We start from the raw sequence: 24,673 nt of genomic DNA, 5'->3' as shown, positions 1-24,673 counted from the left end.
TGCTGTACACAAGTACTTTGAAATGTGACCTTTTTGTATAAAGTTACTCCTCCCAAAGCTTCACCTCTGTGGTTCAGATGTGTGTCGGCAGAGTGACATCAGTGTTGATGTCAGGAGGACTTAGAAAAAGGTATTACAGTAGGCTTCAGAAAATAGTGTTTATAAACGTGGCAATGAACTGCATTAAGATTGAGAAAATAGGCACTTTGTGAAAATATTCTCATAGATGTCACTGCCTGTTTCGGTGTCATTTGATCAATGAAAAAAAATCCTGAGTCTTACAAGCAGGTGTTGGTACTTTGAAGACTACTATAAACCTAAAGGAGATGGTTTTTATTTGAGATTATCAGCTGCATAGGTTAATCAGAGCAGAACATTTTCAATGTAAACCCATTTTAAAACAAAAGTTATGCTGCTTCAATCAATGGTGAGCACTTACGTCATCTTTTATTCTTTAAAAATAGTACACTTGGGTTTTTGAAAATCATCAGGAAGTATTTCCTTTGCCAGTTCAGTGCCTCTGGGATAAGGTAAAACAGCTTAAATATTCAGTGCTCATGCAGGATACACCAACAGATTTACACTACTGCACAAGTTCCAGATCGTGTATTCAGCTTTATTCTCTTACACAAGAGTTGGTCTTCAAATGCTGGAGCACTGTGATAATTCAGCTTTTTCCTTCAGTTGATCTTTCATACATTGATTCCTTTTAGTTTCAGCCTTTGATACTAGTTTTTGCATTGAGTAGGGAAGTCTCACAATTTGAAGGGTATATTCTTATCTGATGCAGGAATGACAAATAAATGCACATCCTTGCTTTCTTTAGTTGGCCCCATCAGAGAAAGAGATGATGCAGTAAGAAAGTTGAGGGGAAGAAAGATTCCAGCTAAAGTAGAGCATTAGTAGTCATCAGCTAGAAAACAGAAAGAGGGTTAAGAGAGAGAGGAAATTAGATTTTCATAACAGGACAGATAATAAGACTGAGATATAAGCAAATTAAAATGCTAGCTCTTACTTTCAATGGTGAGAATACAGGTGCTAGCAGCTGAGCCTCTATTGTTGACTGCTTTACACATATATTCCCCTTCATCTTCTGGGAAGGTTTCTGGCAAGTAAAGGCAGTAGGTTTCTCCTCTTTCAATGTATTGATAGTCCTCAGAGTCCTGCAACATTTCCCCTTCAAACCACCATGTAACTTCAGGTTTTGGTTCTCCAGTAATTTTAACTGTAAATCTCACTGGCTCGCCATCAACAACTGATGTGTTTTTCAGTGACTTCTTGAACCAGGGAGCTCCAGATCGAGCCTGATCCTCATCTTCACAAGTAGAACCATTAATAATGCTTCCCTCTTCTTCTTCTTCCTCTTCCCTTTTCTGTTTTAAAATAAGTTGAATTTAAAGTAGCAATAGCACTATGACTGACAGTGACACACGTTTCATTACAAGTTACTGAGAAGAGGAAATTCCACATCTGTCCTCAATACATTACAATGCACCCAATCTGGGCATGCCACGGGCAGTAAAATGCATTTTACTGAGGCTGGAATGTTGGTGCAGAATACAGGCAGGAATGTCAATTCCATTTTCAGACTATTCACAGGATGTCACATACTCTGACACAGGATGTCAGCAGTGTCTCACGCTCTTCTGCAAGTGTTCAGGTTGGATGGAGCTTTAAACAGCCTGATCTCATGGGAGGTGTCCCTGCCTACATCAGGGGAGTCAGAACTAGATGATTTTAAGGCCCCTTCAACCCAAACCATTCTTTGATTCCATGGAGAGTATGTGCAAACACCAAAAGCAATTTTATATTATTTCAGCAATTCCTAGCACCTGCTAAAAGAAGCAGAACTTTCCTTTTGCATCTGGTAGTGTTGCCTACAGTGGTAATTTAGAAGCTAAGTTAAATGACACAAGTGGAGAAGATTATTTTGCAATTTATACCTTTTGTAATGCTGCATCGATTTCTTTTTGCTCAAACTGCATGCGTAGCAATTTCTGCTCCTCAATCCTCCTCTGCTCCTCTTCTTCTCTGGCTCTTGCCATTTGCTCAAAACGAGCCTTCATGTTCACTTTGTGAGTAAATGGAGCCTCAGATTTCATGGCTGGTGTCACATCTACATCATCATCCTTGGGAAATAATAATTAAAAACATGGCTTAACTATTATTTATTGCCTTGGACATATATATGATAGCAAAACCAGTATTGTGTTCCCAGAGGTTTTTTTTAACTTAGCAGAGCCACACAGAGACCTGGTTTTTTCAGAAGTTTGTTTGAGTGTAGGGTGAGTTTTGTAATAGTTCATCCAAGGATAGCACAAGATTTTTGCAAAAGTAATTTCAAAAATTCTATGTAAAAAAATATTGCTGAAGTTTTATTCATATAGAAGTTGAGCACTTCTTGGCAATTGTACATCCTCAGTGACTGGATTATTTTGCCATGATGTTGGATTGGGTTTAACACTGAAACAGTTGACCTTATGAAAACAATGAGTGTCAGTCATTAAATTAAAAGCTCACAAATAGGACAGACTTGGAGCTGATGCTGAAGTGACTCCTGTGGAGAAGAGCCAGAATGAAGTTCAGATCAGGCTTAGTCCTGTTAAGGTTTTACATTTCATCGCGAAAGCTCACACTGAGCATATGGATTCCAGCCCACTTTGGCACTGATAGCTCCATTTCTTGGGGTTTCCCCTCTGAAAAACTGAAGGTTCTGGTCTGAAATACAGATGAATAGGAACCCTCTTCTGCTCTACCCTGAGGAGTGAGTGTACATCACAGAGACTTAATCTTCAAATGCTATTGTCTGGATTGGTAATTGAGTTTTTTATTCTATTCACGTAGTGGAGAATGAATTAAGAATTCAGAAGGAGAAGCAGTTCAAGTGATGATTAATAGGTAATTCTCAGATATGATGTTTTAAGCCCTCAGACTGGCAGGTTTCAGGTTAAAATGCTGAGTTGTAGGGCTTTGAGCAGAAAAGCAGAACTCTGCTTGACTGAATCACTGATAATAAACTGGTGCTGTCTCTTTAAGGGATGCTGAGGTGTGATGTCCTTAAGCATCCAAAGGAGGGAACAGGAAAGAAGGGAAAACATAATTTTGGAAACAGCAAAATTTTATCAAAGCAGCAGCATTTTCCACTGCTGGATCATTAGTGTGCTGGTTAAGTAGATCATTAACATACACAGAATGCAACTTACCTCATGAAATTTTTCAGCTTCCCTTTCTCTGATTTCTTTATCCATGGCTCTTCTCTTTGCCCGCTCTTCTTCAATCTTCTTCTGTATTTCTTCTTGAGACAGTTGTCCTATTTTTTCAAACTTGCTTTTTAAGTTCTTTGCCTGGATAGAACCACTTCTTTTTAGCTTCATCAATTCTTCGTATTCTTTGCTTAACTCAAAAGTTTCAGCCTCTTCTTCCAGCTGTTCAGAAATGACAGAATGTGTAAGATGGAAAATGCCCTCATTATTTTTACTACCTATTCTCCCTCCAGATGGTATAATTCAATACATTACAGCTCTGTTAGTTATTTGAAATTTCCCCTGTAATTTTTTTTTACTTTGCTATCTCATGGTGAATGCATTTGTATAATATCTCAACTAGATACAGATTTTAAAATACCTTGCTTGAATATCCCATTTGTTCAAGGGTTGCTGTCAATAAACTGCCATTCTTGGATTCAGAAAACCAGACACAGACCAATACGAAAAACTTAGCTGGAGTCCAAAATTCACCTCTACTTGCTTGTAACATGATATGAAGTAATCCTCTAAAATACAGCTATTTTGTTAAAAATAAAATACTGCCTTTTTTATCTTTTCCTAATTCAGTGAAAAAGTAAATGACGTTTCAAGATGTTGTGGCTGGAAAAGAAAGGGCAGTTGTGGATCCTGCAGTCAAACCACATGGGAAGCTGTAATTACTGATCTTTTTCTCCCTCCTCTTATGACCCTGATTGTAAAGATGTACATGCATTTTAGCTGGATGTCCCTGTCTCTCCCTGCTTCCCCAGGATTAGTTGAGAACATCACAAGCTAGAGCCTTTACTATTTGCTCAAGCTTTGCAACAAAAACAATAAAACAATAAATTAATGTTGTGCTCTAACATTCAAAAGGGAACAATAAAAGAATTGCCACCCACAGCCACACTGAAGTGTAAAGTTCATCAGTGTGATGTTTTAAACATTGGCATGTAAAGCAGATTTTGTGTGTGATTTTTAAAATCAACTGTGCCAGTCTTCAAACCCTTGAAACACCAATTAGAAAAAAATTAAGCCCACTGTATTTTTCTCATTAGGTAGCACAGTGTCTCTCTAAGGAAAAGCAAGAATATTGCCCTTTCTCTTACTTCTGTTTTTGTATTGTCTTTTGGGAACTAGATATTCTCCCAAGATCATAAATATTATCTAATCATTTTAGTAATCGTCCAGAAATTCAGAAATTATTGCAAAACCAAACTACAAATTCATAACTGTACTTGCTTCCAAGGTGGGAGTGGATAAACACATTTTCCTGATAGATTAGTGACAAAAAAGTCATTATATAAAATGTTTTACAAAGAAGATTTTCTATTTTTCTTTCCTTTCACATCATATTGAATGCATTAACTTAAAACTTCTTTCAAAGGAATTTTTCTTTCCAGTCTTAAACTTTTAGTAACAAAGTGATAAATTTTATTTTTACTCAGAGCATACTTAACATATAGTTTGATGTACAAACCTGTCCCATTTCTTGTCTCAGCTGTTTAAATTCTTGCCTTTCCATTTCCAACTTTTGCCTACGCTCTTCTTCTGTGCGCCTCTTTTCCTCCTCCATTTTTTGTTTCAGCAACTCCTCAAAATTAATTTCCAGTTTACCAGGTATGAGAGATTCTTGAGAAAAGGTTTTAAACATTTCTGGTGATTCATCATCCAGCACCTGCTGGAAATTCAGAGCATTAATTATGTCTGTGATGAAATCACAGCATTGTTCAGACACTTGTGGTACATAAAGATAAGTGACTGTTTGTCACATCTGCCCCAGAGCAGACAGGGGCACTGTGCCAGTGTGGCCATTCCTCTGATGCTGTGGGAGGGAGTGCTTTGGGGGTTGGTATTTCACTTTACTTACAGCACTAAACTTTTATAATGAAGATTAGGTGGTTTTTTTAAGTGCAGTATTTTCCCTCTGTAGGGGAGGATGTCCTCTAAATGCACCTTTAGAACCTAAAGCAATTCATTCTTGTTTACTTCAGACAAAGTGTTTGTGTTTAAATGTCATTGCTCTTAATACTGAAGTACATTTATCTGTAATGTTTCTCTTAAGCAATCTGAATTTGTGTTCTAAAGCAGTATTAGTATTCCCAGTAAGGATAAAGGAACAGAACATTCAGAAGCAGCTCTTCTTTTTGCACAAATTGTTTATGTGGCTTGTCCATTGACTTACACACCCACTAGCAGGGGTTTCCTCCTTTCCCTGTCCCTGAATGGCTTCAGAGCAGGGTTAGGCCTGGTTGGCATTGGGAGCAGCTGGCCTATCTTTTAGACTAATCTGTAGATAGTGCCTAGGAAAGGCAGTTTTCATTATGTCCAAAGCAGCAAGTGCAAGAACTAATATTTTATCAGACTGAATTTGTTGAAGTACTAAAATATGAATCTGAACACTACAAAAGCAGCCAGTAGTGACAGTGAGTTATACAGAAATTTTAATGGAAGTTTATGAATAAGAATATATGTGCATGCAGCAATATCAGCTTACTAACAGAGATTGTCTCAACAGGAACGTTCTGCAGGTAAAGGTGAGGTGAGGTCAGGCACTGGTCAGGTACTGAACTGGGGGGTGATGTGGCTTTTGGCACTGCTTGATCAGCACAGGTTTGAAAAGCCTTGTGGCAAACATGGGAGAGCTCAACATGCCCTAAGTTGTAGACATTTCTAGCAGCAGTAATCAGTCAAATGACAGCAATAATTAAAGGAGCAATATTTCCATTTGAGAAAGTGCTCTGACTATAAAGGGACAGAGAATAGGCATTTCTGTAAGAGCCTCTGGCACTATTTATATTTATTGCTGCTTACTGCCACTGTAACCCACACCTTTCTCTGCTGTTGGTGTTATCTTGGTTCATACCACACTCCTGACCTACTTTGCCCATATCTCTTTATTTGCCACAGCTCTTTCAGTAGATTTTTAGCCCAATCCCACTTAAATTCTACAGATTTTACTCAGATTTTTCTCTCTAAGCTTACAACTGGACTTCAGCACCACCATTCCTTCCATTCTTCATTTGTTTTGTGTAATGAGCATAATTGTTGAAATCATGTTATAGAGAAGTGAAGTCAAAAACCAAAGCTGTGAACTCCTCCCTACAGTGAAAATGATGCCCCACTGTTTTTAGAGGCTGCCCATAACTAAATTAGCAAAGCAACATGAAATTCTCTTGCTGGTGGTGCATTAGTTCATAAGCTCATGACTTCAAGAAGATACCAAACCTAAGTGACCATGAGAAGCATCAATTCAGAATTTGCCCTCAAGAGTTCAAAATCTGTGCATGCACTAGCAGCTGTCTCTGTATTTCTAACTAAGTTATGAAAAGCCAGCCACCTTCTCCCTGGTTAAAAACCAGAAAGATTTAGCTGAGCTATGTCATACACAAAACCTCTGTGGTTAGTTCAGTAAACATTTTAGCCATATTTTGTGAAATTAGGCCATATTTTTTTTTTCTGCAAAGTGGAAATGGTTGGTAGTGAGAAAATTTCCTGTAACAATCATGGTTTGTAGCGTAGTCAACAGGAAAAGGTTTTTTTGTTTTGTTTTGGGGGTTTTGTGCTAAGGCAGGGGTTTTTTTGCGGTCTCTACCAGAAAAAGATTGATGGGGGTGAAAGACTGCAGTGTAGAAGTGATCACACTGATGCTGGGGAGCCTGGAAATAGCACAGGGAAATGTGAAATAGGGAGATCCAAAAGGAGGTGGCATTTGTGTTTTCCAGCCACAAAACTACCATTTCTACCACTTCCAAAATGAAATTAAAATGAATGAACATTAAAAAGTTCCTGGAATAACAATTTAATGTTCATTTTTACTGCCTATGAAAGGGAGGACTATTATATTTTTAAACATTTTAGGACAATCTTCACTGCTGCTACATTCTGTAGCAGTGGGAAATAAGGAAAACAGATTATTGTATTCTGTTAATAGTAGAAAATGTAGTATTCATATTCAGGATGCTACTTAACAGAGAACTTTCAAGTGCATAAATGCTAAAAATATATTTCAGGTTTTTTTTAGTTACAGACCACTTTGACTGCAAGTAGAGCAGTCCCAGCCACTGTGCTGGTATGATGGATTACACCCTGTTTATCAGTGAGGTTTTTCTTGCCTGGACACTTGAGTTTAGGTTCCCGCTACACCGAGGCCAAAAAAAAGAGTTTCTCAAGAAAGCAGGAAAAAACAGAAGCAGCACATACTTTCTGGGCTTCCTTTAGTTCTCTACTGCCTTTTCATAAAAAGTCTCCATAGCATTCTTTTGTTGGATTGAGGGTGTTTTTAAGTGGCTTTAGCTTTTGTTTTCTGTCTTTGGAGATACAGACAGACACTATTGTTCAGTACACATCACATATAAATTCACATTGTAGCTTCTCTAGGGAGTCTTTCAGCACAAATCTTTGGCCCAATTTCCAGGCAGAGGGAGCCCTGCTGGCAGGATCAGTACTCATACAAAGTTTTCATTTCTCTCCCAAGTATTGCTTTGAGTGATCAAGAAAATGTTACTGGGCACACAGTTGGCCTTCCCCAGTTCAGCCACAGAGGATGTAGGAAGGTGCTACCAGATGCCTGGGTTATTCCACAGTTCTAGACTGGCAGGTCCTGCCCTCGCTTTTCAAACAAACACTACTTCATTCCACTTTATACTTTTGTAATTTAATGCTGTATTTCCTGATATCCACCAATAAGTAACTGGCTTATATCCAAAAGCCTGCTGAATCTTGAAGTGGTTGCACTAAGTATGAAGACCACAGTTAAAAGCTCTGTGGCCACTTTTTTTTTTATTTTTTTAAATATAAATAGTAGTTGCCAACCTCTGAAATCAGGCATCTTCCTGTGCTTTCAGGTAGAGAATGTCAGTCCTAACCCCCTGAAAATTTCTCTCCAGTTTAATCCTAACTCAAATTTTCAAAGTCCTTGCATATGACAGAAATCTGTGTTTGTCAGGGGAAGATAGTATTGCAAAGTGTTCTAATGGTAAACACCACAAGTTATTTTTTGTTTTTCCCTGAACAAGCATTAAAAACATCAAGTAGCAGAGCTCAACCTTTTCATTTTTTCTCCCTGAAGAGCCACAGATGACTGCAAGATACATACTTGCAGTGAGCATTTTTCTACTATGTCATTAATTAGTAGTGCTTTTAGTAGTAAGAATGGACACCCTGTAGGGGTAGGGGAATAAACTTGGAGCTGTAAAAGAAATTGCTCTTCCCAAAAAAATCCCTAAACAATTAACCCTCCTTGTGGAAACATTTTGCTTCCCAAGTATGTTGCATCTAGTGTAATAATACCCACTGGATATGATACCTGCTTTGGACTAAATTACCTGAAATCCTCTCTGGGCTGGCTGTGAGGAGGGATTGTTCTCTGATGACTTTTGGTAAATGAATCTGACTAGTTTACCCCATTACCTTCTAATAAATAGTAAGGTGAACTAATTAATAAAGGAGTTGAAGCATGTATTCCTGACTTTATTTAAAAGTTTTTCCCAGAGTTTCTTTCCAGACTGGGATTTAGGTAAAAATTAAATTCTGTGCTAAACCAAAATACCATACCATATTCTTCCTTGCTTCAGCAAATGCTCTTTTCTCCTCTTCTATGCGTCGTCGTGCATCCTCTTCTGCTTTCCTCTTTTCCTCTTCTCTCCTCTGTCTTTCTATCTCCTCAAAACTGAGTCTGAGTTTACCAGGGCGGAATTCTTTAACAGCATTTTCAGATTCTTCATCACCACCTTCATTTATCTTAAGAGAATAGGGAGAGGGAAACGTAGAAAGCACTTATCTAAACAAGAAAAACTATTCTTTATTGCAAATAAATACTCCATTCCTTTCTGATCTTTTCTAAGTACTGTTTTCTCTTTGGGGGAAAAAAACCCATCAAGACTTAGGTTCCTGTGAGCATCATTTAAATCTTTGTTCTAGCCAGGGGAGCAAGAAAAGAAATTTTCAGTATCCTACACATAGCTTTTATAAATTTTAAAACTGTGCTGAGTGTGTAATTCAAAGAACAGTGTGTTACCAGGAAGAGGCTGAACAGTTAAGTACATACTTTATGGTCTCATTGTTGGATCATTTACTGTAAATCACTCTCTATTCTCTTTATTTACATCATTTTCTTAGATGTTTATATCATCAAGTCTTTTTGTTTGTATAGAAATTGCTTTCATCAGTGCACCACTTAAAGAAATGCTGTACAGTCTTATAGCAAATCTGAATCAGTTAGCATTTTGCTGTTATTCCAGACTGAGATTTTTGTTTCTTTTCTTTTTAGACATTTAATCATCACTGAAGAAGAGGAATTGAGATACTCTGATCTCCTCGCTGTAGCTGCTCTCCAGTGAACTCTTGCGTGCTGAGAGAAGCCTTTGCAAGCTGCAATCACGAGCCCCTTTCAGAGGACATCCCAGAGCACTTCATCTGTTCATGGAGGGAGTGACTGGGAGCTGTCAGAGTACTGATAATCCAGATCTCTAGACTCTGAGCAGCCCTGGGACTGGTATGTGGGATAGCCCATTAAGGGAATTAGAGAAATCTTTATTTGAAATTTGTAAGGAAAAAAAAAAAGAGAATTTAAGGAAATTAACTGCTGAATTCTTAAGAAAAATGTTTACTTCAAAATTTGGCAGCCACTGGTCAGTAGGTACAGCTTCATGTTAAAAAAAATTCTTTTGATGTAGAGAATTTGTAAATTAATTCATATTACTTGATAAATAAATGCATAAGCATAAGGAAGGGAGATGTGAACTAATCTTCAGTTAGAACACCTAAGTGACTTCATGGAGTTCACTCTACTTCAGTTTCTTCACTCTTCTCCTTCACTAGAATCCCTTGCCCCAAACAAAAAAAAAAATGTCCATTATTGACATAAGGGCAAGGTTATTGGTGTGAAACAGCAGCAGTTTATTGGAGGTGGAGATGAAAAAGTAAACCACAGTTTGGGTATCTGCCTAAACCTAGAACTCTCTCAATATGGACCAGTTGGAAATTTGTGTGTTTCTGCTTTCTAGAAGTTCTGTGTTGTTGATTTTGTTTAATTTTGTTTCTGTAGAATATAAATGTCCTGAATGTTTTGGAAATATAATCGAAGTAGTGATCTAGAGCTGTTTTCCAAAACTGTCCATGCATAATTATTCTCTGTTAAAGCTAGCAAATTTCCTATAAACAATATTTTCCAAGATTTTATGGAAGATTAAAATCTCATTTCTTGTTAATCTTGTTTGTATGTGAATTTTATATGCGAATTAAGAAAGTCATAGTGATCATGACTATACAGGGGAAATGGGGTATGGAAAAATAAGCTAAGCTAAACTATCTGGTTAGCTTAGGTTAATACTAAGTGTATGATTCCTTCAGTATCCAAGAGCAAACTACAGTGAGCTCTGTTTATAGCTGATCTAGCTCTGACTTATGATAAAGAACACATATGGAGGCAGTTTTCCATGTAATACAAAACAGGTTCTGTGGGCTGCATTTCTGACAATCTGGGGGACTCCCTCTAGTAATTTATAGTTTGTTGTTGTTTATGTTAGTACATAAAAAAGAGCTGAGCTGTCTTTTTTTTTTCCTTTCTTCATAAGAGGAGAGTTGTAATTGATGTATATTTCTATCACATTTACAAATAAATATGAGGATAAGAAACAGCATTCTGTTACTAGGGAATGTTTACATCAAAAACCAATTACTGAGCCATCTGCAGCACTACTTCAGAGAAAACAGACAACCACTCATCTTCTTGAAGGCTTACAGCTTAAGATACTACAAAGTGTAGATAAAAAATCTACTGAGTTGCTGGCAAAATCAAAACACTGTTATTTTTTGGTTCACTAAAAGAATGTCAAAAACATTATGCCAGTGTGGTTACTGAGTTAGAGCAAAGGTCAAAAATGTCTTTCAAAAACTCATTTCCAGACTCTTAACAGCTTGAAATAGAGATAAGGAAGAAGAAAAGAGAAGAATCACATACAGGAAAGAATGTGCAGATTGTGTACCAGCATGAACAGAACGTGTGCTTACCATTCTCTGCCTGGCTGCTTCAAAGGCACGTTTTTCCTCCTCCAAACGCTGCCTCGCTTCTTCCTCTGCTTGCCGCCTTTGGTTCTCCTGTCTTTGTCTTTCCAGCTCTTCAAATGTCACTTTCAGCTTACCAGGAGACAGAGGATCTTGAGTTTCACTGTTTTCATTTTCACCCTGGGTAAGAAAAATGAAACAGTTGTATCTTAAGCCAGTAAATATCTATTATATAGCTATTTTTGGATCACTGCTTTACCTGGACTAATGAAAGGCACTTGGGTTCCTTAAGGAGTTGGTTTTGTTTCTCATCTTTTAGCGCCATTTCTTCATCCTGTATCTTTCCTTGTTCTGCTCTCTCTTTTCCTGTGTTCTCAGAGTTTATTTTCATCTTCCCAGATGTCCTGGTGCTTTTTACAGGCACTACTGTAACTAGCAGTGATTCATCCCCTTCCTGTCCAAAAAGATATTTATTACATTTTCATGGCACTTGACTTGTAGGTGGCCTCAGTTCTTAATGAACCTGCTGTTTAACATGTGTGCACCAAAGCTTCCAAAAGATTTACTTGTATTGAATATTGCCCACAAGAATAAAGTCACTAGTTTTCTTCTAATATCTGAAGAGTATCAAGAACTGAATTATATTTTAAACATAATGGCAAACTCCTTAATTCCTTTATGGATTTTCATTAACTGTTTGCCATAAAAACTCAAGGTTTGGGAAAGAACAGGTGTAATTTTGAATGTACGAGAATTGTAACCACACTCTACTTCCAGTTTTATATTTATTATGTAAATGATAATAAACTGCAGCTGGAATAAGCTAATAGCTCAACACAGAAATATGTAATTTGTAATTTCTAATATGTAATTTGTCAGGTACAGTAATTGTTTCTTGAAGGATGTTGCTGCTTCAACTCTCTATTTACAATTTATTTGCCAAAATATAATTTACCCATATTTTTCCCTCCTGCCAAATAAGTTAAAACTGATGAATTTGCAGGTTTAGTTTTTTCTTTCCAAAACTGTAGTAGGAGTGTGATTTTCTTGTGTTAGTGAAAGACAATAGGACCTTTGGGCCCAGTTTCTGAAATGAAACATTTATTTGCAAGATAAATCAAAACCCATATGGTATATTAGTAAAAAAAATAACAAAGTTAACTGAGTGAGGTGTTCAAACATCTGCATATTGTCAGAATCCCCCTTTAATTTCAAGTTTAAGGCAAAGAGCTTTTAAGATAATTCTTTGCAAAGCCAGAGGACTTAAAAGAATCCCTAATATATATATATATATATATATATATATATATATATATATATATATTAGGAAAAGAATTCCTAATATATATAAAATAATTCTGGTGGCTTTGAATATTTACATTTTAGATGTTCTTAATTAGCCACAAAATATTCATAGTGCAGGCTCTGTTTCAGACTTCACTATATTGATTTCAAGTATAGAGATAGTTCCATATACATTAAAATTTTGTTAACTCCTTGGTTGAACTTTAATTAGATATTTCTCTGCTGTTTTCTAAGTTTTCCCAACCCAAATTACAATAATAAAACAAAGTGAATAAAAATGTAGGTGAACATTTCTTTAAAAAAATCTGATTACCTCAGCTGCTGATTCAGTTCCCGTATTGTTAAAGTCATCAATCTATTAAATGAGAATTTCATATGATTACATTAATTTGGCTCTTTGCCTTAGAGTTGCAAACATAGAACTGGAAATTCTTTTTGTATCAGTGATATGTATGTAGCACATAAATTCACAGAGGTGGTAAGGAGCGAGGCTCTGCTGGAATACTTCAGGTAGGTCAGCTTGTCGAGGAAGAGGCAACAAGACATAAAACATCCCACACAAAGTCTGCTAAAGCATTCTCAACACTGCTGAACCAAGAACAGTACTTGAGATGTCCATTCTTCATTTTTTTCAAAAAAAAAAAATTCAAAAAACCCCTAAAGCAAAGTCATTGATTATTTCTGATTCACATGACATAGTCTTCCCCTCAGCTCCTGAAGAAAGCCTAATGCTGTGTTTGCTTCCTATGCTATGGCCTAAAACTGACACACTTTTTAAAATTCTACATGTAAGTACTTCTGCCTTGCAGGGTACATTAAATATATGCTAGATACAATGCCAATTAAATGTACAATTTTAACCATGTTAGAAGTTCTAGTAGAAAAGACTGTCCAAAAACTGACTTCTCCTATAGCACTGCTTTTCATTTCTTACAACAAATTCAAACCTAAATGAAGTACTACTATCGTTTGGTTAAACAGAAATTTGCATATGTTTTTAGTCTGTAATTTAAATGCTTACTCTCACTGCAGTATTTGCAGCACTGAAGAAAACTTGCAAAAGGGATTAAGTTTGATAACCTACAAAAGACAGAATTTGCTTTATTGGCATCAATAAAAGTTGGAGTCTGTTCATATGTTATATATTTATGCAATGATGATTCGCAAAATGGCAAAGGAATAAAACATGACCTGGATCTTCATGATTTATTATTTTTACTGCATTAGTGTTGTCTCATTTTTACCTGCCACTGGCGTTTTCTTACTACTTCTTGCTTGCCTTAGTTCATGTATGACTGAGCTCTATCCACTAACTTACAGGGAAAGGTTGTCTAAAGTAAGAGTTTATAAAATACAAGAAACATTTTCATATTAGTTTAGTAAACTTATATGCATATGACACCAAAATATGTGCATGGTTTCTAACAGGTTTATGCCTGTGCAGTTTCATCTGCAACTCAACTTTGGAGCTTACAAGAAAATTGTTACTGTAAAGAAATGAAGACTGAACATAATATCTCACTTCCACCCCACTGAGCATCTCCCACGTAAATCTCTACTATGAGAAATCTTAAGATCAATCTTTCTGATCAATACAAAACATTTTTAGTGTTTGTTGCTTACAATTACATCCTAACTGTTGTGATCAGATAAACATACCTCCTGTGCCTTTTTTGCCAATTCTCTTTGAATTTTTCTTTTCTCAATCATATCTTGTTCAATTCTGCGCTTTCTTTCTTCTTCCGTTCTTTTTCTTTCTTCTTCTTGCCTTTGCTTCTCCATTTCTGCAAACTTGCCTTTAACAGTTCCTGTGGACATGAAATGCACAGCTCAGCAGTTCCATCTAACACCTACCCAGGGAATTCTGTGGCCTTTAAAGTCAGGCCTCTCTTACCTATGAGCTTTGGAACATAACCCTTTTCTGTTTTAGATAGTTTGGTCTCATCATCTTCATCAGATCCAAGCAGTTCTTTCATCTAGTTGATGAAGCACAGAAAGTAAAATGTCTTTATAACTTAAATGAAATCCCAGTATTATTGTGTTCAAATAATGTGAATTTATATAGATTTTCAGATATAATATTAAATATTATAACACAAAGTATTAGCAAAGAAAATAACCTCCTGCTTTCTCCTGTTCCATTCTCTCTCTCTAACATATTGTTCTTTTCTTCTTTGCTTTTCATCTCTAGATCTCCTTTGATTTCTTTCTTCCCTTGCTTTCTGCATTGCTTCAAATTTATCCTTTACATCACCCTTGTGAAGCTTGGGCACATAGGACTTTTGGACGGGTTTAGATGAAGAAAGCAGAATCTTGGTGAAGATATAGAAGAAATGAAGATAAGAAAAAGAAAGGTGAAACAGATGGACAGAATATTTCTGATAGATTGGATTAGAAAGAATGTAAGAACAAAACAGAAGTGCAATTGAGATTATGAACTTGGTGCCATGAGCCATCATCAGTTAAGCATCATTATATTTGCTCATAAATAGTCATAAATTGTAAAATATCCAAAACAACATTCAGCATTATATTGAACTATTAAATTAGATACAGATTTTTATTGTTGCTTTCAATCTTAAGCAGTCACCAAAGAGACTCTCTGCCCCTAACATTTAAAAGGGATAAAAAGACATAGATACATAATACAATACATATAGAGTTCTTCTGCAACACTTCAACAGCCATCTAGAGTCTTGAAATAAACAGTAGTAGTTCTTAATTTAAAACTTGCAATATGCTTACTTTTTAGATATCTAGAAAAAAACAGGAGCCCGGGGATTTTATGTTACAAAGTGCAAAGATCACTGGACCACCAGGGCTCTGATGGTGATACAGCAAATGAAACTTCTTTGCCAATGGTTACTCTGTGGGTGTCCAAACACCAAAGGTTCCCACTTTCAGAGCTACTGTGAAGTTTTGTCTTTTTACAGTGATGACAACAGGAATGTTCTCAATAAAGTAATACTAAGAAAACTGGCTAAAAACATGCTTTGTTTCATATTTTCCCAGCTACACCAGAAGATTTTGTTCCTGCTACTCAGTAAGTCTATGTAGCAGAGGAAATACTTGAAGTAGCCTAGTATAATTACATTTTAGCATCAGATGTAAATGTTGCCCAGAATTTCCCCACCAACATTTAAACCTTTTCCGTATTTCACCCTCCTCCTCCATGTTTTTCTAATAAGAACATAATTCACAGATTCCATCAAATCTTAAGCTACTTAACAAAACCCCTTTCATTGTCTAAAAATACCAGCAGATTTCCAGTATAATTATCTTTTACAATTATTTGTAATTATTACTCCTGCAAGCATCAGTTGTAAATTATTACATTGCCTTGATTACTTTAAAATGGGTACATACCTCAGTTTTCTGTGCAATGTCATTCATGGTTACTGTATTGTGCTCTGCACCTGGTATGTTTAAGATGGCTTTCAGTTTCTACCTAAAAGAAACAGTTGTAGTTACATTCCTTTCTTGTCCTTTTAAATGATGCTTTAACCATCTTCCTGTAAATAAGTTTGCATAGGCTGAAACTGATGGATCACAATTTCACTTGGTCCGCTGGGGCTTTTGCAGACATGAATAGGTTCTAAGTATGCCACAGTAATTAAAAGAACAAGCTTATGATTCACTATTCATGCTCATAACTCCTCTATATAGTCCTAGATATTGGGTTCTAATTTCCATTTTAAAAAACAACAAAACTCGGAGCCAAGCTCGGGCTGCCCGCGCTGCTCCTGCCAAGCTGCGGCTCCCGGGGCTCGGGAGGGGAGAGGGGCCGGGGCAGCGCCTGTGCCATCCCGGCCTGCGCCCGGCACACGGTACCGAGTCCCGCTGTCCCTTCCCCAGGGAAAGCTATGCAATGGGATAGGTAAGCCACGTACAGATAAAGCATTTCTATAATTTAGCTGTCTTCCGGAAATTGCATAGCATTTTTCAGAAGAAAATTGTTAGAAATTTTAAAGTACACTGTATACTAGGAAGCTAACAGAAAGGCACTTTCTCTTCTTTTTCTCTTCTTTTCAGCTTCAGGTCTATCAGAGCTCATGGGAGGAAGGAAATCATGATGTGACTCCAGTGCTACTACTGTTGTATTGTATTGATACTCTGAGTCCCAGGAAAGCCTAAACTGAGTGTGCCAAATATGGTGCAAATAAGGGGCTCAAAGATTTTAAGCAAAAATTCTGGAAAAGCAGCTTAGCACTGGAAGGGATTTCTCACTTGTGGTTTAGAGGAGCTGAAGTCAGGGATTTTCATGATATGGAAAGTTAAGCTCTTATTTTTCAAATTCTCTAAGTGTTAATTGCAAACAGATTATAAACATAGAAATATTTATGTACTTTTGAAAAGAATTAATATTAAGAGTTCTTTTCATGTAACCTCTTCAAAAATACACCAACATCACCAGTGCTCGCTGGCACTGCTGTAGCTACACAAAAGGAATGGGATTCTTAGAGATCTTGGGATGTTTTTCCCAATGAAAGCAGTCACAACATATGAAAGGAGAGCATTTAGCTACCAACACTTGTCCTGATTTACAAGTTCTAAACTCTTCAATTTTGGCTTCAATGGGGATGTTCTGGAGAGCACTTTGGTGTTCCCTTTCAACCAGTTAGTAGGGAAAGTCACACCGTCCTCACCCCACTCCTTCACTTGTAGACTGATAGGAATCCAAGGCATTTCAGTTTCTCACTCATGAACATATAATCACTAAGTAGCAGTTCCTATTGAGATTTCAGTTAGAATTGTGTGAAGTGTAGAAAGGGAGATAACTGCATCAGCATTCTGCAGCCTCAGGGTCTCCATAGGCTTTGCCATCCATTTGTACACTGTGCAGGATTTTCCCAGCTCTGTAAGCCTTAGCTGACTTCTATCCATGTAAGTAAAATCCCCACTGTGATCAGTGTAACCTTAAAGCTACAGCAAATCTTTTAACTCCCTTATTTCTCTAAGCAGGTCTTAGAGGAAGTTCTCTGTTCTCTTCTTTGGCTGCTCTGCTCATTTAAAGGCTCCTTCCCCACTTGGGGCTGGCAGCCTTTAGCCTTGTACTAAACATCCAGCAGCTGACTCAAAGCTTGACTGCAGGAACCCATCAGAAAGCAAAGGAATGTCATGAATTGGTGCAATGCTGCACTGAAGTGACCTGGGACACAGACACATGTTACCCTTGACATGGGGCTGGAGCAGAGAACACTCAAAGATAATCTGTCACAAGAAATTCCATCTCACCTCAAGGTAAGGTTACCACAAATTGTGACCACAGCAATGTACCCCATGGATAGGGCTTCATCTTAAAGTCATCTGAAAAATGACTATTCCAAAGTCTGGTTTATTAGTGCAATTAATTGTAAGAAGATGTTCCTGAGTTAAGACTTTGTCTTGAACCTTTCTGATAGTTCCAATTACCTGAACCTCAACAGTGGGATAACAAATCTGAAATTTTTCTTAGAAGTGCAAAAGAAGTTGGAAGAAATCTTCTTTGCAAATTCCTGCTGTCTGAACTTCCAAAATAGTGCCAGTCCAACAAGTTGTGGGCCTCCAAGATGGCAGATATGTTTCTGCCATTTGGAATACTGCCATATCTGCTTTTACTTTAGGCTACTTTCCAGTTCATTGGCATCACTAACTCTAATATGTTTGAAGGTTAGCCAGCTGGCTCTAAGGCATTTTGCCTCTGCAAGTCATCCTACCTCCACCTCTGATGCTAAAAGATATTGGTATAAAGCACCAGCACACTGCTGAACACGATAGCACCCATGTGTGCACTCCCAGCCCTCTGCATGGCCATTAAACCTTGAGCAGGATGAGCAGCTGGACCCTGCCCCAGCCACCCCTCAGGGCAGATGGGTCATTTCCAATAAAGACAATCAAAATATTGAAGAAAAAAAGAAGCACTCTTGAGTTTTGGATTGGGTCTGTGAGGCAGTGACCACGGCTTTGGGAACAACCACTCAGAGAGAAGCTCCTCTGTATCTGCCTCAGCCTCAGGAGAGGCTCACAGTCCATGAACTGGTGCTGAGGAAACCCAAGTGGCTGCATCAGGAAGTCCTGACAGTGCCTTCCTCGTCTGCCAACAGCCCTGCAGAAGAATGCAGTAATAGATTTTCCAACCCAAGAAACCTTGACCTACTAATTTCCTTTTGAGATGAACTAGTTATATTAAATCACCCATTGATATGTATGTATTCTTGTTTTGTATTTTCATCCAATAAAGCAATTCTTACTTTTTGAGGCAATGTGAGCCTGCTTGTTTAGTTCCTAACTTCAGAAACTGTTCATCCTATTACAAAGCTGTCCAATCTTAATATTCAGTCTCATATTTTCTTTTCTTTCCCAAGATCAACAAAAATGCCCCAGCAGAAGCTGTAAGAGCTCCTCATTGAAGCTTCCCACTCAAAAAGAATCCCAGATGATAATTTTGAACATAACTGTGATCAAAAAACAAGTTCACCTTGTTTCCCTTCGCCATCCCAAACTCATCTCTCCAGCATTCACCTGAAAATAGTGTAATTTTTTCTTCTCTCCACATTTTATCTTTCCCACAATTAAATGACATATCTTTGATAAAGTTATCAAGTGTTAGGAGCTTTATTTATACTGAAAATACCGAACTGCAGGGTCCCTTTGAAGGGTCCTCTCCTCAAGAAAAATTTAACCTGCACCCAGTGGTGGTCCTAACTCTGGAACTGGAAAAAAGAGAAAATGCCACTTAATTTGACTGGCTGTTATGCAGAGAGGGAGCTCTAAGTTCAAGTGAAAATTTCACACAAAAGCAATAATACATAGGAAATCAGGAACAGATCAGAAATGTTCTGTAAAATATAAATTACTGCTCTCAAACATCTTACTCATTCACTGTAAATGGACAAGCAATCAGCTCAGATATGCCTTGACCTGTTATGATCACAGCTCTTTTTCAACTTTTCATGCAGCCTCCCTAAAATCTTTGGGGAAGAAAAGTCAAAAAAGAAAACCATTAAGGGGACACAGAAGTTTGATGGCTTACAAGTCCCAAAATCTATCTCCTTAAATTTAATTAATTTCCATTTCTGAAAGCAGGTCATAGTCCTCAAGTGATAAGAAAAAAAAAGTTGTACAGCTTTAACCAGATTAAAAAATCAAAAACCTTCCTATAAATAATAAAATTTGCTTTCTTTTTTAAAAAATCTTGTTTTTCAGGGGCTTGATAAGCATCTTCAGAGACACAAAAAATACCATCATTTCCCTGAACCAAACAGCACTCTTTACAATAGGAGTATGAAGTCAGGACTTGAAAAAAAGGTCCAGTTCCTCTGTGATTTCTCCTTTCAAAGGGCCCCTGCTCCCCTCCTGGGTACTGTGGGTTATAAATAAGCTCTTCATGGCACGGTCTCAGCTACGTTTACCATCTGTCCCCTCTTTGTGATCTACTTGCAGGGAAGTCTCCATTATATAAGAAAACCAAACTGTGAGAGTTGGAAACTCACTGCTTGCAGCCAAAGCACCAAGCAGAGGCAAACACAGTGCCCAGCACTGGAACATTTAATAAAATATTAAACAGAACTGGACAGAGGAGGGGAAATGGCCATCATTTATGTCCTGCCTGTAACTGCTCTGGAATGACACTACCAGTTGTTGTACCAAATTACAGATACTGAAGTAGATACTAAAATTATCATGCACAGGGGAACATCCTGAGCTGGCATCAACCATCAGCTCCACTGCAGCCAGTGAGTTATGACAATTAATACCAGCTGTCTAAACTTCTCATTTTGTATAAATGCAAAATGCAAAACTACTTCCACTCACTTGTATTTACTTCATTAAGCCTTCATAATTAAAGACCAGAATGCTTACCAACAAGTGGCCCAGTTAATTTTACAATCTTTTCCTCAATCTTTGAATTTATCACACTTCAGTATCTATTGAGAGTCTTATTTTGTTGTAGAATATTCCTTGCAGATAGGGTGTTATTTATAAAAACATGCATATTATAAAGGATGCCTATGTTTTATACAGCTGTAAACACTCCTAAAGCAGCAGTGCCAATCAGCCCAACTGTTAAAAAATGTGATCACCCTTCTCTGCACAAAAGGTCTGCTGATTCCTTACTCTCTTCTGCTGTTTTGGGGTACACAGGCTCCAGAGCAAACATAATGGGGGTTCAGAGACTGCTCTGGTAGTGGGGAAGCACTGCTGGGATCTCCTGGCCCATGATTTCATGTTCCATGGTATCTACTGATCCTAATGGAAGTGGCAGTAAATTGTGAACTGAGGAGCCCACGAGATAAACCAGGATATTTTGCCCCACCCCAGAGTTCCTCCATTCCCCGCTGTGTCCAGCAGCTGAAGATGAACCAAGTGCTCTGTTGACTTCAATGACAGGACTTCAGAGATCAAGGAAACACAAATGCTGACCACGAGGTGCTATTGCAATCTGTATCTTCCCTGCTGACAGGACACAGCCTTTCTGCCTCTCGTCAGAAACGCCCTTGGCCAGCTCAGACTGAAGCAGGGCTGGTCACCCACAGTGGCCGTGGCCTGAGCTCTGCCTCTGCCCAAAGGAGAGGCCTCCAGGGCATCCTAGAGACACACTGCTGCTTCCCCTGGAGCAGCCCTACCCCGCTGCTGGTGGTGCTGATGCCTGTAAAGAGCTGCATCGTGTGTAGCACCCTCACCTGAGCTGGCACAGCTGCCCTCAGTGCACAGCAAGGGTGGCTTCCATCGCCTCCTGCACCGCTCTCCCAGTGCCTCCCCTCAGCCAGCCTGACCACGGCACTGGTTCTCCTTACAGGAGTTTAAAATCTGGATAACAGCATGAATGCTTGCCTGGCTTCGTTCACTGAGAAAACTACTCATCTAATACATTCCAAACACAGTCAAAGTATTCCTTACTAATGTCTTAAGCCATCTACCCAGCTCTTGTATTTCACCAGGCTGTGCTTTCTGCATAGACCAGTCATGTTGTCATACTTCTGCATGCTCCTTAATGATACAGTTGGCCCTCCTACAGAACTAATTATAATTCATAATTTCGTTTACTTGGACAATTTTCTAGGAGAGCTAATGTCTCTTAGGACCTGAGATCTAAGGTTAAGAGTACAGTGTTTGCTACCATGCAAGTATTTGCTGATTAACTCTTGAAATTCTAACATGCTTGAAATTAAATATGCTTTTTTCAATACTTGTCAGCTTAAAAGAAGCCCTTATTTACCTAAAACAAACGTGATAATAACTAATTTGCAACCTGTCACAGAAGCCAAATATTTCTTCCAAGCCCCTCTGTTTTACAGCCATCACTCCAGAGCGAAGCAGAACCAATGGACGCATCCAGTACGCCCTCGCTGCTGATACCACACCAACAAAACTGAACTCCGCGCCTAGAGACACGCGGCTTCCGAAAATCGGGGATTTCGGGGATTTTCAGCTAACTTTAATGAACCGCACATCACTCACCGCGGGTCCCTCACGGCAGGGCGGGACGGCCCTCCCGGGCTCCGCGTCCCCCGGGCCGCCTCACGGGGCCGGGCGGGCAGAGCCCCGCGCACGGCGGCGCCTTCGGTTAAACCGCTGCGGCCGCGCCCGCCCGGCCCGCGCCCTCAGGCCCCGCTCCCTCACGGCTGCGGCCGCACAGCCCCCGGCGCTGCCCGGCCCGGGCCCTCCCGCCGCTGCCGCGGTGCGAACGGGCGGCTGCCCCACAGCCCTGCGGACAGTGCTGGGATCGGCGGCCGGCGGAGCGAAGCGGTCTCGGCGGCGAAAGGAGACGGCGCTCCCGCCGCGGCTCCGGCCGAGGAGCGCAGCGGGCAGCCCCAGCTCCAGCCCCAGACCCGCCGCAAGCCGGGGCAGCGGGGCCGGCTGAGGGGCGGCGGGGAAGGGAGCGGGGCGGGGGGGCCGGGCCGCGCTGTGCCCCGCGGCGGCGGAGCCGCTCTTACCTGTGCGCTGCCCGCGCTGCGGCTCGGGGCGCTCCGGCGGCGGGCGGGCTGCGCTGCCGAGCGCCCCTTGGCTGCGGCCGCCGCTCCGCCGCTGCAACTTTCCATAAAAGTCGCGACGCGCGCCCGGCGCCCGCATTCCAGGCGAGCCCCGCGCCGCGGCAGCTGGCCCGGCCCGGCCCGGCTCGTCCCCGGCCCCTGCGGCTCGGCGCGCCGTGCCCGGCCCCTCGCTGGCCGCGCGGGGGGCGCAGCCAGCCAGCCAGCACCCCTCCCGCAGGCAGCAGCCCGGCCAACAGGCTAATTTTGGGCTGGAAGCAGCAGCGAGCTATAAATAACCGAGACGGCGAGGCTCAGCTGCGCGTCCCTGGCCGTGCCGGCCCTGCCGCAGGGCAGCGGGCGAGCGGCCGCGGGGGCTCCGCGGGCACACCGGGACTCACCGCCCCCACCAGGACGCGCCGCCCGCTTTCGCCCTGCCCGCGCTGGTCCCGAGCACCGCGGCTTCCCCCGGCCCGGTACCGGCGGGGCTGCGCTTGCCCGGCAGCCCCGGGTCAGCCCCACTCACCGCAACCCCGGCCCCGCACGCAGGGAGCGCTCCGCTGCCCCGGCTCTGCCGGCCCGCGGGGTTTTATACCTACGGCGGTCCGGAGCCGGGTCGGTTAATGGCACATGGAGAGCGACCAACTAATAATAGTAATGTGACAGTCCGCTGATGGAGCGGGGAGGAATCTCCCTAGTGCCAGACTGCGAGAGGCAGAGCGCGGTGGCTCAAAGCAGCGCCTGTCGCTGGGAACTTTACAAAGCAGCGGCAGAAACGTGATTTTATTACATCTGAACACATTCCTTTTCCTGCTTGAAGATGACTTTTTTCCTACATGTTCAGCTGCAAGGTTTCCAGTGCAGAACTTTCCTCTTGCTATCTCCCTTGTATTGTGTCTGCCGGACCGGAGCCCAACTTGCAGTTGGGTTATCAGCATTAGGACAACAAGCACATGCCCTTAGGCTGTGCAGATCTGAAGCACGGCCGCCAGAGCTCAGACACGAAAGGCGTTTGCCTTTTGAAGGACAGAGCGGGCACTTTCCCCCAGTGCCACCCCCGTTCTGAAGCACAAGAGCGGCGTGGGGGCTCCTGACTGCCAGGGACCCCCCCGCTGTCAGCAGATGAACACATAAACGTGCAACACACAAAGCAAATCTGGGCAGATCAAAGCACGGGCACATGGCCCTTCCACAGCAATAGGGGTTAGACTCTTTATGTCCTCTATTTCATTATTTACATTGCTCCATAAAGGAGGTCTAAATCCACAACTGGAACTCAGTACGGCAGTTTGGCTTGGAAATAAGCCTGAAAAAATTGATCTCCTAAAACTAAGTGGAGAGACAACAGCTTGGCTGTTACAACACAACAGCTGTATACAATGAAACTGGACAACCCAAAAGCTGCTCCCATACAATATTTTTTTAATTTATTTAATAAATTTCGTAATAGTAGCTCTTGGTTGATTGCAGGCAGAAAACTCCAATTTCAGGATGACTAACTGGTATCAAAATTCCTCCCATATTAAATGATTTTGCATTAGATTTCAAGAACTGTTCAGATTTAAGTTTCAGATACAGTTATATGAGCAACAGTTGTTTCACTGAAATATTTTATTTTATATACACAGCTGCAGTTCATTTAGGCAATAGAAAGGTCACAAATACTCTTACTGACACTTGATTTGACACATTTACTTTGACAGAAACCAAACTACAAAAAGGAAGAATAATAATCATTAAGAACACATTTAAAGTAAAATTATTATTACAACTAAATTACAAATGATATAAATATTTGATTCTTCATAATCCCTATGCATTCAACATTTCTAATCTTAGGAGTACCGTTACGGAAGAAGAGGATGGCTTTTAAATTTAGTTTGTTCTTATTAGGATCGAAGGTATCATTTAAAACTGCCTAAATTTAGACACTATAAAGTAAATTCTGAGTCTGATCATGAATAACCTAGAGTAGAACTGCATCATGCTATCACTGCTGTGGTGCAGCTCTGGCACTTGTGTTTGCAGAGATGGTGCACTTCTGCATTCTTTAGCCGCAGGGCTGGTTATCAACAAGTGCTGTGTCCAGCCCAAGGGGCAGGCTGTGAGAGCTGGCTGCAGCTCTGTGCTGCAAGGACAGAGCCTCCCCCCACTGCAACTGGCATCTCT

The 24,673-nt window shown here is 40.3% G+C and overlaps 2 protein-coding genes across 23 annotated transcripts in view; one reads left to right on the top strand and one right to left on the bottom strand.

Annotated features, from left to right (window-relative positions):
• FUBP1 (far upstream element binding protein 1) overlaps positions 1-9,867 on the top strand; it is a 31,668-nt gene extending 21,801 nt beyond the window's left edge. For all 7 annotated transcript variants that reach the window (XR_012581293.1, XR_012581296.1, XM_074545985.1 and 4 more), the window contains one exon: positions 9,514-9,867. Coding sequence is in view for 5 of the 7 variants with exons in the window: in XM_074545985.1 (XP_074402086.1) it covers positions 9,514-9,531 (18 nt within the window). In the remaining 2 variants the exon portion in view is untranslated. The remainder of the gene's footprint in view (positions 1-9,513) is intronic.
• Positions 422-23,094, bottom strand: NEXN (nexilin F-actin binding protein). Of its 16 annotated transcripts, none has more exons than XM_074545973.1 (14): positions 23,031-23,094; positions 15,921-16,002; positions 14,675-14,866; positions 14,449-14,530; positions 14,214-14,362; positions 12,868-12,909; positions 11,509-11,703; positions 11,256-11,429; positions 8,799-8,984; positions 4,723-4,923; positions 3,204-3,425; positions 1,944-2,129; positions 1,016-1,373; positions 422-913 (listed from the first exon to the last, which is right to left on the bottom strand). In XM_074545973.1, the coding sequence occupies exons 2-14, from the start codon at positions 15,945-15,947 to the stop codon at positions 900-902; spliced, it is 2,028 nt and encodes a 675-aa protein (XP_074402074.1). In that variant the 5' UTR covers positions 15,948-16,002; positions 23,031-23,094; the 3' UTR covers positions 422-899. The 16 variants fall into 16 exon arrangements, with proteins under 16 accessions (XP_074402074.1, XP_074402067.1, XP_074402068.1 ...); XM_074545966.1 differs by lacking the exon at positions 23,031-23,094 and adding an exon at positions 22,472-22,673 and having other exon boundaries at positions 15,921-15,998; XM_074545967.1 differs by lacking the exon at positions 23,031-23,094 and adding an exon at positions 22,472-22,672 and having other exon boundaries at positions 4,723-4,920; positions 15,921-15,998.
• Positions 23,095-24,673: the final 1,579 nt, after the last annotated feature.

Source organism: Zonotrichia albicollis, chromosome 8 (assembly GCF_047830755.1).
Source record: "Zonotrichia albicollis isolate bZonAlb1 chromosome 8, bZonAlb1.hap1, whole genome shotgun sequence".
NCBI lineage: Eukaryota > Metazoa > Chordata > Aves > Passeriformes > Passerellidae > Zonotrichia > Zonotrichia albicollis.
This window is presented reverse-complemented; position numbering and strand designations above follow the sequence as displayed.

Coding starts and splice junctions, on each gene's coding strand:
- NEXN (XM_074545966.1), bottom strand. CDS start 22,576: ATGGAAAGTTGCAGCGGCGGAGCGGCGGCCGCAGCCAAGGGGCGCTCG. Junction 3,426..4,722: donor TGAGACAAGAAATGGGACAG/GTTTGTACATCA, acceptor ATTTCTGAACAG/CTGGAAGAAGAGGCTGAAAC. Junction 1,374..1,943: donor TCGATGCAGCATTACAAAAG/GTATAAATTGCA, acceptor ATTTTAAAACAG/AAAAGGGAAGAGGAAGAAGA.